Here is a 12,561-nt window from a genome sequence, read left to right on the forward strand (position 1 = left end):
TGAACTTGGTTTATACACACACACACCATTCTGCCATGAAACACTGCACAAATCATTTATTGTTTTAAGTGTGTAACACAACAATCCAGCGACGCACATCTCTAGTTGCCCACACAAGCCCCAGAGAGGCTGGGGTAAAGCTTCGCCCCAGTTGCTGTGCCTTACCTCCCTGGTGAGGGCATGTTTTCTGGAGGGAGTCACGAAGAGAGGCAGAGGGCGGGGCCAGCTAACTGGCTTATTTCCAGTGGTGGAAAAAGTACCCAATTGTCTTGAGTAAAAGTAGAGATACCTTAGAAAATGACTCAAGTGAAAGTCACCCAGTAAAGTACTATTTGATTAAACGTATTTGGTTTTAAATATACTTAAGTATAAAAAATACATGTCAATTTGCTTATATTAAGCAAACCTCATAAATCTTTTTTTGTTCTTTTTTATTTTTTTATTTACATATAGCCATGGGCACACTGAGACATAATTTACAAACAAAGCATTTGTGTTTGAGTCCTCCAGATCAGAGGCAGTAGGGATGACCAGGGATGTTCTGTTGATAAGTGTGTGATTTGGACCATTTTCCTGTCCTGCTAAGCAGTCACAATATAAAGACTGCTTTTGGGTGTCAGGGAAAATGTAGAAAGTACATTTTATTTAGGAATGTAGTGAAGTAAAAGTTGTCAAAAAATAAATAGTAAAGTACACATACCAAAGAAAATATTTTTACTTAAGTACTTTACACCACTGCTCATTTCACATCAGACATCCACTTTACTTAACAGCCCTAGAGACAGACACTCACCAGGAATTTGCAGAATTACAATAAGGAGTTTGGAATGACTCCTGACTGGAATCTCAGTTATTCTGCCATGTCCGCAGCCCACAAATTAATCAAATATTTGGACACGAGGAGGACACGAGGAGTTAATCTTGCATAATCCCTCTCAGCATGTTAGAATACCGAAATGTGAAAACTGTCTTGCAGGTGTTCTTTTGTATGGTGATAATAACAAGACCGGATTTAATTTATACAGTGCTTTACGCTGTAACTCACCTCATCCACCACCGATGTTTAGCTAGCACCCACCTTGATGTCATGGCAGCTAGTCTGCACCAGACACTTCACTACACATCAGCTGAGAGGAATGGGTGAAACATGCCAATTAGGATACAGCTTCTGATATTAAGCTCAAACTGAATGACTCCTTTCTCAGAAAGGAATGACCACAATTAAAGGTGTTGACGGTGATACAAAACCAACCACACACCACGTGAGTCTGATCCCCTGCACGTTAATCCAAATCCACTTTGCATATAATTTGCTTGTTAACAATAGCCATATTAGAGGGTGGGCGGAATAAGAAGTAGCCTGGTCCAAGATCTGTTTACCCAGTCTGACCAACGCCAGTGATTATTGTCATAAGAGTTGGCTCTACAGAATAACCAGGGACCAGGCTAGGGAGGAAGCGGTGGATGAAGTGCTGTGTGGAACGGACTGTGTTGTTCTATTCTCTGATTTGGTGATCTTTTGTTCTGGTTGTGGTGCACCAGGCAAACCCCCTCAAGAGAACCCTTGTGTTTTACAAACAGACCGGCATTATGCTTCTGCCCAAGACAGAAAACCCAGCCATGGGATAAACAAGCGCCCTCACAAAAGGGCAGCACTGCTTATTCTTTAGTATGGGGGCAGGCGGTACGACAATATAAAAAATGTGATGACATAACTGTTACCATCTTTGTCTATGTACTCTTCACTAAACAGCAAAAATACCACAATGTATATTGTTATTGTCCAAGAGCTTGTATATATTGTGATTATGCCATTGTGTGGCCTTAACCCATACTGTACAGCAGTGGTTCCCACTGATCGCTGCGCCACTCAGGAGCTCTGGGTAAAATTCAGTTGGTTGTACAGTTGACAGGAAATACAGGTTTTAATTATAGCTATAGGTGTTGACAGGAAATACAGGTTTTAATTATAGCTATAGGTGTTGACCGGAAATACAGGTTTTAATTATAGCTATAGGTGTTGACAGGAAATACAGGTTTTAATTATAGCTATAGGTGTTGACAGGAAATACAGGTTTTAATTATAGCTATAGGTGTTGACAGGAAATACAGGTGCGGTTTTTAAAGCCGATTCCTCCTCTACTCAGAATACCTATGTGTCAGTTACTATGATGAGAAATTCCTGATGTGTATGCGCACAAGCTTATGCTGTTTGTCTATTTTTGTCTATTTTCATTTGCGAGTGCATCTATTTTGTAGGTCTATACATTGCTCATGTTCCAAAAACATACTGACGAACGCTGTTACCTCCACAGGGCAGTTCCACTACTTTTCAACTTCATTTTCGTCATCGAGGTTTAATATCACATGCACAAGTACAGTGAAATGCCTTTCTTGCTAACCCCAACAATACAATAATTAATAACAATGTATTACTAGAAAAAAACACACACGAGAAATAAGAATATGAAATACACAATTTAAGTAAATAAGCATACACAATTAAGTAAATAAGCATACAGGAAATATTTAAGTCAGATCCAATAGCATATTTCCATGTACAGGGCCACTGTGGGGACTAGGCAACAGGATATAAGATGAACAGTGCCAGCTGTTTTGTGCTCTGAGAACCCACCCTGGAATACAGCCCCATGGCCTTGCGGGTGTTGACCTGATTTTAAAGACCCTTCTCACGTCGGCCTCGGAGAGCGAGTTCAGCCAATCCCCATGGTCGGTGACGGCCCTCACACCCGGCTCGATGTTGTCAAAGCGTGCATAAAATGCATTGAGTTTGTCTGGTAGAGACACATCGTTGGGCAGATGACGGTTGGGTCTTCCTTTGTAATCTGTAATGGACTGCAGCATCAGGGTTGTCTACGATAGCTCTGTGTGCCGTAGCCCTGCTCTTTAGCGCCAACTTCTGTGTTGATCCAGGGCTTTTGATTGTGGAAGCAGCGAACCCTCACCGTGGGTATGACATCGCAATGCATTTTCTAATGAAGCCGGTGATGGAAGTGGTTAGCTCGTCAATGTTATTGGTGGAGTCTCTAAACATATTCCAATCAGAGCTAGCAAATCAGTCCTGTAGCATAACCTCTGATTCTGGTGACCATTTCTCAACAGAGCAAATTGCGGTACTTCCTGTTTCAGCTTCTGCTTGTAAACAGGAAGCAAGAATACGGAGTCATGATCTGATTTGCCGAATGGCGGACGAGGGAGGGCCTTGTATGAATGCTTGTGGGTAGAATAACAGTGGTTTAGGACTTTATCGCCCCTAGTGGTGTGTTGATGGAAGTTGGGTGTCACGTGTCTTAATGACGGCGAATTAAAATAACCGGCAACCAGAAAGGCAGCCTCTGGGTGTAGGTTTTCCTGCTTTGTTTATAGCCTTATACAATTCGTTAAGCACCAGCTTGTTATTTTTTCTTGTCCTGAGGTGGAATGTATACAGCAGTCACGATAACAGCTGAAAACTCCCTTGGGAGCTAGAAGGGTTGACATTTGACCATCAGGTATTCCAAGATGGGGGTTCATCACTTCCGCCACACGGGTATTAGCACACCCGTTGGCGTTGATGAAGAGGCAACCCCCCACTGATTCCCCCAACTCCACTGTCCTGTCCGCCTGGTGAATGGAGAGTCCAGCGATTTGGATAGCCTTTGGTATTTTTTTGGTTTAGGTATTTTATTAGGATCCCCATTAGCTGTTGCAAAAGCAGCAGCGACTCTTTATGGGGTCCACACAAAACATGTAACATATCTTAATACACAACATTAATATACAAGAACAGCACTACATATGTTTTTTTAAAGGCACACGTTGCCTACATATCAATGCATACACACAAACTATCTAGGTTATGGGAGGTATTTTGTCCGAGAGCCATGTTTCTGAAAAGCAAAGAAATATTGAAGTTCCGAGAGTCCCGTTGGTAGCAAATCCACGATCAGAGGTCATCCATCTTTTCAAGTAATGTTTATTAGCCAGTAGAATATATGGAAGAGTTGGCCGGTTTTCCCTTCGCCTAAATCTCAACAGGATCCCCCCTCTCTTGCCTCTGTAACGCCTGCGTTTTTCTTCTTGGGTAGCCCAAAATTGTGTTGGAATTATGAGAGCCCAGGGCAGAGAAGTCGAAGTAGAAGCTGGAATTGGGGTATATTACTGCCTATCTGATGTTCAAGAGTTCTTGTCAGTTGTAAGAAATAATAACAGATACATTTCGTGAAAATAGAGTAAAAATAAACAACAAAATAATCACATAATAGCAAACTTGGGTCGGAGCTTGCTAAATGGCAGCCATCTTAATATCATCTCCAGCACAATACCAGTTTCTACACATGTGAAAACGGTGCAGTTCTACGTCTTGTAGAAAAATAAATGAAGTAAAAAATGTTCTACCCGATGACGTCAAAAATTAAAACATTTTAAAAAGTGATTTTCAAACACTACGAGAGTCGCGAGGACGTGGGGAGCAAGAAAATGCCCTCCCTCGAGCTAGAAACTAGTTTTGGTTTTGAAAATCATTGTTTTCTTACTTTTAATCCTACCMTGTGATGTCACAGAGAAGCATTTTTTGGGCCTTTTCTTCTCTTTTTAACCTCAGATCATAGAATCGCCTAGTTTTCACCTGTGTGGACACTGGTATGGTGCGGGAGATAATGAATATAATGTTGAAAATTGGCGGAATTGCCCTTTAAAGATGAACCATTTGGGCTCTCTTTAGAGTCACTTATCTGATTTCCAAAGCTCACTTTAAATGAATTAGGCTTTCAACGGGCACTTACGTCATCTACCCTTCTCAGCAATGCCATCTAAGAATAATCCTAAATGCCCCCACTCGTTAAGTATTACTGGCAAGGCATGCCCAGAGACAACATTTTACTGTTTTAACCCTTTATACTTGTGGGAATTGGCTTTTATGGATAGAGCTACATTTTGAATGTTTCTTACAGAATAAATATGAAATGCATAACCATGGTAAAATTATTAGACCAAAGGTAAGGACAGTTGACAAGACTGAATCCAAACATTACACTGTTGATTTTATATGCCTTTTTAGATTTACTCAACTTTTCTCTCCATTTGTTGATAACAAAATCAGAACATACTTTGGATACATTCAGGAGCATGATAAGAATATTAATTGGAAATGTGGGGTAGGTGCAACCTTAGACAAACAAAAAATGACGAGGGTTTGAGTGAGAGGCAAACTGGCTCATTCTGTCCAGGGTTATGACACCTTGTCATCAGGTAACTAACTGTACATCAACATAGTGATCATAAATGTTGACACCTTGTATATGAGTTTTATGATATGGAAAAGTGACGTGCACATTTGGACTGTTTGGCTTGCTTGTATGACATCAAAGTGGTATTTTTTATAACCCTCAACGTCTCATCTTTCAAAATACATAGTCCTCTTAATTAACAGCATTCCCCCTCGCTCGGACAACAAAACATTTCCAAAAGTTGCCCAATTTAGTTGGAGGGATGGGGGAACTTTTTGTTGTGGGAGGAGCTCAAGTTCAGAACGGCTGTCAGTCAAAACCCATACAGCGCTGTGAATCGCAGAGCCCGAGCTCTGACATGTATAGCATGTTACTGAACAGCCACGCCATTCCAATTTAGCCGTTTATCAGTGCCCATTTTCAACCCCTATACGGGTACGAGTGTAAAGGGTTAAAGCACATTTCCTGCAAATTTTACATATTTTGCCATGGGGTGGAGAGAACAATTTTACAGTTTTAAAGCTTATTTCCTGCAGTTCTACACTTTTTGCCATGGCTTTTGCGGCGTTCTTATGCTATCGGAGTGACTCAAACGTTATAACAAAATCAATGGGGCACCATGCCATGTCATTTTTGGTATTTTAAATTCTCCCTGACAGGCACGTTTTTATTTATGAGATTGTTAGTTCTCAAAGATGATCTTATTAAAAACATATAGGTCCATAATGTTTTCCACATACTTTAAATCTAGTTTTAGTCGTTTAAGTTTACACTGAAAACATTTTACCGTCTCAAATTATAAATTTAGCAGCGGCAGAAGCCACATGGACTCCCACAACAGTCATATACACACCATTTGAACCAGGGAGGGCGTTAGGTGGCTAGTTTTAGTCGTATAGGGGAAACACTGGGTATTCACTGCCTGAGTGGATAGTGAAGGACAGTATTTGAGGTGTGTGTGTGTGTTTACCAAATGAGTCAAACACACACAACTCACACACATCAAGCAGTGACCCCCCCCTATGCCCACGCTCAGCCTGTGCCATTTCACATTCCCAAGGATTCCCTGCCACTTCAAAGCCGCTCATAGGTCAGAGAGAAATAAGGACGGACTTCAAACCGACAGGTTCAGCAGGGAAAGAGCACTCAGTCCACGGCTTCCTCTGACCCTACGCACAGAAAAGGGAATGGTCTTCTAAAACTTAGTGTTGAAAAAGAACAGGGGTTGGAAAGGATGTGTTATGAGTAACAGAGGTGGGCACCACCGCACTGCCCACATCTCTGCCGTGACATGACATGCCACGGTGTAGGTGAGGTTATGAGTCAGCACAGTAACAACCCACAACAACAGCAGCTCTCCGGTGTAACTGCCTTGCTCAAGGGCAGAACGATATTTAAAAGCGGAAGACAAATTCCGGTTGAATGCGTTCAGTTGTACAACTGACTAGGCACTGGACTAGGATACCCAGCGCTTTTCCAGAGCTTTACGTTACACTGTATGGTGAAAACTCCGCTAACACACCGACCTGGGTGATACCACGGCAGCCATTAGGCATCATAATACCACCTTCAGTGGCCTATCAATGGGCCTGTATGAAAGTTGCAGTTGTCACTGTATAGAATGTAAAAGGACTGTTCTCATGTTCTACATTCCATTCGTCTTATTGTTGTTATGCACTATGTTTAGATATGGCATGGTTCACTATCATTTCACCTGGTACTGCCCTTGGCTCTTTTCCACTGAGCTCAGACCAACAACTGGTCTTGTCTACTCCTGGTTTGAGAATAGTATTATGATGCCAAATTCTTCTCACCCTTTGGTTGATTAGGATAGAAATATAATTCATTTCATTCTATGTAGCTACTTCTGCACCATTTATTTTTTAATTAAAAATATATATATATTTCTCATTCGATGCTGTTTCTCTGTGTGCAGCAATATTCCTCAGACACTGGGTGTTATTGTTCTGAGAGCCGAGGCACTGCCTCCCTAGGCAACCACTCCTCTCCGCGGAGAGGTGGAACGAGAGAGGGAGGAGGGGGCGAGGGACAAGTCTCTTGTGGAAGCCAAGGCTGGGAAGGGAGATAACGTTACATGCTGTGCATTCTTGCAATCACAATCTAACCTCCTTTTCTTCAACCTCCCTCCCTCCCTTTCCTCCAACCTCCCTTCCTCTCTTTCTCTTATGGTCATACTTTGCGTTTGACACCTTACACCCTCCCTGGTTCAAATGGGCGTGTGTGAGTGTTGTGGGAGCGGCAAGTCCAGGTGGCTTCCTCAGTTGCCTTCCACTTGTGGAGCTGTAGAGGAGTATGTCTGAAGCTCCCACCGGGAACACTGCTCAGTACTTTTACCTCCATGGGTTTGTGTAAGACTGCACCTTGTTAAGAAGTGTTTTCGAGACGACCTGGCACTCAAGTTTAGTACCCCATGAAGTGGCCTGGAGTGGGTCAGTCCAGCAGGTCAGTGCACTCGGTGTGTGGGAAGCAAAAGAGAGCCATGAGCACTCTGGGTCGGTCCAAGGACAAAACCTGGGGGGTCGCCTTCAGACCGGGCATGGAGGTGGCCACCCTCCGGAGCGCCTGGGAGGAGAGAAGGCTCCTGAACAGATTCAACCGCAAGTTAACCCGTTGGTTCGGTGAGTCCTCGACCTCTGGAAATTGTTGGATGGTAGTATTCTCTGTTCATATTTACGATGTTCACATTCTGTCTTAGTTCCCTTACAACGCTCCCAAGGATTACTTTGTTTTAGGGGGGAAGCAATGAGGTCAAGATTTTAAAACCTGATACTGCTTGTTGACATATTGTAAAATCTGTGAACCTTTGTTCTTCCTTCATCTTTCTTCACATACCACTGGTTCTGATCGCCATTCACTTCCACTATAATGGGATTTTTTTTTAAAGAATCAGCACCAACACTAAGATTGCTGCAATCAATGGAGTCTGCATTATTTCTTGTCAGCATGATATTGCAGCTTCTCCCTACTTATAGGAAGCCCAAGAGACAGGACCTCTGGGATGCTTTGGAGAAAGCCAGTGGGCTGTTTTCAGAGACCAAAGTCTGTATCTATGGGACCGAAGCCGGTATCCATGGGACCGAAGCCGGTATCCATGGGACCGAAGCCGGTATCCATGGCAGTCTCAGTCTCCGGAGTGGTGGTTAAGTCCCGCGGCTTTATAAGCGCCTGCTGGTTGATTTGTGAGTTCACGGCACAGCGGTGGTCAGGGAACCTTTTCCAGATGTGCTCCACTTCGCAAAGAAGGCACTTATATTTTAACGGTGCAGAGGTTATTTGATTTTAGAATTTATATGAATCATAATGATTGTTTACAGTCGTATCCCAACTGGTATTAGGGGAGTCGTAGCTGGATCTCTTAGAAAGCCTGGACCCCCCCTCCAGGTGAAATAATTATTCACCATGAAAATGCTGAACATGGGTTGGTGCCCGTCTACATGAATGGGGTTTACAGGAGTAAGATTTGTATTTATACTAGCCTGTGATTTATATATGTAAACGCTAGTTCAAAGATGTCACCACATGCCTGAGACTGTGTCTGCGTTGAGAATTATGTCTGTGTGCATGGAGAAATGACTTAATTTTGATTTATAGTGTTTGGATAGGTTTGAGTGCTTGCGTACACGTTCGTATTTCATTCTACGGTTTCATTCTACACTATACGTACAGTATGTCTCCTTTGCGTGTATGCACACATTGATTGACTCCTTATTAATAATTGAAAGTCACTGTTTGGATGTTCACCATAATACAGTATTTTGTTTAAGAGGGTCTTCACACTTACTAGACTTTTTGCAAAAAATTGTAGTAACAGACTGTTACATTCTGAAATTGTAGTAACAGACTGTTACATTCTGAAATTGTAGTAACAGACTGTTACATTCTGAAATGTAGTAACAGACTGTTACATTCTGAAATTGTAGTAACAGACTGTTACATTCTGAAATTGTAGTAACAGACTGTTACATTCTGAAATTGTAGCTTTAAATCTCAAGTGTTTATTTAGATTGTTTTCTTGACTGCACTGTATGGAAGCCTTTTCCACCAGTAATATAGTAAAACAAATATATAGTATCTCAAAATACAAATATGTTGAGATAGTAGACCATACTTATTGGATGTGTTTCTTCATTTGTAGCATTGTGTGGTGATTTTCAAAGGTGTCTCCACAGGAGTGTTTTCCTGGGGCACAGAGTGTTACCTAGGTAGGCTAACCTAACCAGGGAAAACTCTGGACCCTAGTTGTAGGGTATGACATAGTAAAAAATCAGCTGTAAAACAGTTTTATATAGGCTATGTATGATTTGACCTATTTTTCTTTCTAATCAGGTCATGTGGTTTAAAAAAATACACTAAAACAACAACTGCGATTAATTAATCGAACTAACCGGGTTGAGCTTGCTTTATGCAGGGTTGCGTTGTGTAGGTCTTTGCATCTGTAGTTAAAACGTTGCACAGTATGACATCACGATTGGGTAATTTTTGATTGATTTAAGGTCTAGGTAGCCTAGCTACCCAAAGTTTGAATATAAACCAAATTTGATCATATTCACATTTTCTCTTAACAGAAATAAATTGATGTATTTTAGGCTATATATATACATAGCTTAGACATAAATACATGACGTTACCGCTTCGTTTCCCCTGGCCAGAGGGGAATATACAGTAGGGCATAGGCTTCTCTAGGCTGCCTGCAGCTGTGGTTATCAGAAGGCTACAGTTGATCAGACTGAAGGACAGATTCATTGTGCACGAGTTAACAAGTCATGAGGTAAATCAGTCTAATCAACAGTACTTTGTCCCTCTTTTCAACGCTTTTGTGTCAATATTTTTGGGGGCAAATGCGAGCTCGCCACACGTTTGCTGGCGGCCCTACTGTGCTAATCTTTGCAACGTGGATAAATAGATCAAAATCTCCACATAATGTTACAAATTAAGAAGCATATCCTATATGTATGTTCTATCTACATTTTGAGGAACTATCTCAAATTTTTTAGATATTATCAACATTTTAGTTGTTTGCGGTGGCAGGAATGAGCGTCCATAGCACTAAGCCACTGAGGTCTGGGCAAGAAGCAACCCCTCCCAATTTGATTTTACCTCATATAATGACATCCATGATATTGATCAAATGATGCTTGGTTTGTTCCAGGCTCACTTTAATATGGTAGCTAGTGTAAGCCTATAGGAGCTCCTATATAGCTATGGTTCAGCTAAATGTCAGCATTCAGCTATAGCAAGCATGTTTATGTGAGGATGCAGAAATTATTTTGTTTAGCTAGCTAGCTAATGTTACCTAGCTGTGTAGCCTATATTATAATACTGTTTTGAAGGATGCTGTATGATAACTTTTTTGTACTTTTATATTCGTATGGGAGGTGGAAACATTCATTCATCTGCTAACGTTACTTGATCGCGAAGCATGTTGTTAGTTTGCTTGCTAATTGAATGTGTATGGACGATGAAAGAAACCATTTAATTGTCTGCACATGCTTGTGGATTGTTGCATTATTCAATCGTGTAATATCGTTTTGTTGCATTATTTAATAGAATGATATGTTTAAGAATAAATGTTGTTGTTGAATAGTTTGTGCTGATTGGCTAGTGACTACTGTGATATTTACGGTCAATTTGAGCTGCGGACCACAAAAATAAGGCTTTGCCAGCCAAAACGTGCGGTAAGGATGTAATATGAAATCTCTTTTGCCAATCCGCTCCTCACACTCCTTCCTCTCGTAGTGGGGACAGGTCCTAAATGTGTGTGAATGCCCGTGTGGCTCCGTACTGGTAGTACTTAAACCAACGGCTGTGTTTGTGTGTAGGTGAAAGTCCAGCCACTGCCTCTCAAGGCTGACTGGCTGGCTGGAGACGGACGTTACCGGTTTGAAAATGTTTTCTTTCAAAGTGTGCGCCCTGGGACTAGGAGAATGCACCGGAAAAAGGGAATTGTATCGGTGCTGGACTTCGCTCCTACAACAAGGCCTGACCTTGACCAGGGGGTTTAACGAGTCAATGGGAGGGTTAAGCGTAGGGGGAGAGGGTGGGTAAATAATCAAAATCTACACATAATCCTCTCTATACACCCATCTCTTCACTCTGCTATTGCTGCTGCTGTCAGAGTTTATTAAGTGTTGCTCTGCTAACCGATAGTCACAAGTTGCTCCATGTTTGATAGGGGTATGTGTACCAATGTAATGCTATATCCCTTTTTGTACATTAGGCTTACTGATTTGCTAAGTGCTGATGAACTCTACAGTTATATATTTTGGCATGACTCCATGTTTGAATGTCTTTGTCTATTCTCCCCCCCCAGGTAGGAACTCAGGCTCAGTCCTGTACAAATGTATTACAGAACTGTCTCCGGACTGGTTAGTGGGTATGTCCATGTATATATATTTTTTTGCGTGCTAGAAAGCAAAGCTCAATCAAACTTAATTTCAAAAAAATACCAACGAATCAATCTTTGGTTTTCTGTATGATCCGTCTCCATGTATTACAATCAATTCATCTGACTCAATGATTTGGCATGCAGAAGATGTGCTAATGTCATAACATACCCGCTTATAATGTAGATGGATGATTATTGTGCAATGATGATCTGACAATGAGGTTATAGTGCGATGACGCTAACCATTGACTCCCAAGACAGGAATGGATCATATGATATTATTCTATTGTGGAAACTTGATGTAAAAGCTACAAAGGCTGATCTACTGCATTGCAGAGCAGTCTAATAGGGGAAAACATGCTAATCTTGTCACGAATGGATGATTTAACAATGATTTAATTGAGCGTTAATGGTTAACACCCATGAGGAGAATGGATCCTGATGCTTGACACTCCCGTGGGAAAGTTGTCTCCTTCATACAAACAGAAAAGTCAGTCTCTTTCGAGTTTGTCCTGTGATCTTCATGTCGGCTCATCTTCATCACAGATATGATTTCCCGTTACTCAATTTCATGCTCTGTGTTCGAGTGGAAGAAAACTTAGACTAGTCTTGGATTAAGAAGCACTTTCATGCTTTTTAGTTCAGGACTAGGCGGAGTTGGGCAGAGTCTGGGTAACTGGCCCTAGATGTTTTTAGTAAGTCTTGGTATTAGTGATGCACTGATATGACATTTTTGGCCGATACCGATATCTTATTTTCCTTGCCAAAACAAAACGATACCGATATTTAAAATTTTTAAGCGTTCTTGTACAGTTAAATAGTTAACACACACATGGACGCAGCGTTCTAAGGCACTGCATCTCAGTGCATGAGGCGTCACTACAGTCCCTGGTTTGAATCCAGGCGTGATTGGGAGTTCCATAGGGC

General features: G+C 41.6%; 1 protein-coding gene across 1 annotated transcript in view; it reads left to right on the forward strand.

The window, feature by feature from the left end:
* Nucleotides 1-7,508: 7,508 nt before the first annotated feature.
* The window catches only part of plekhg3 (pleckstrin homology and RhoGEF domain containing G3), a 64,684-nt gene continuing 59,631 nt past the window's right edge, over nucleotides 7,509-12,561 (forward strand). Inside the window, exon 1 of the mRNA XM_023973880.2 lies at nucleotides 7,509-7,867. Within this exon, the coding sequence (XP_023829648.1) occupies nucleotides 7,660-7,867 (208 nt within the window). The 5' untranslated portion in view covers nucleotides 7,509-7,659. The remainder of the gene's footprint in view (nucleotides 7,868-12,561) is intronic.

This window comes from Salvelinus sp. IW2-2015, linkage group LG28 (genome assembly GCF_002910315.2).
Source record: "Salvelinus sp. IW2-2015 linkage group LG28, ASM291031v2, whole genome shotgun sequence".
Taxonomy (NCBI): domain Eukaryota; kingdom Metazoa; phylum Chordata; class Actinopteri; order Salmoniformes; family Salmonidae; genus Salvelinus; species Salvelinus sp. IW2-2015.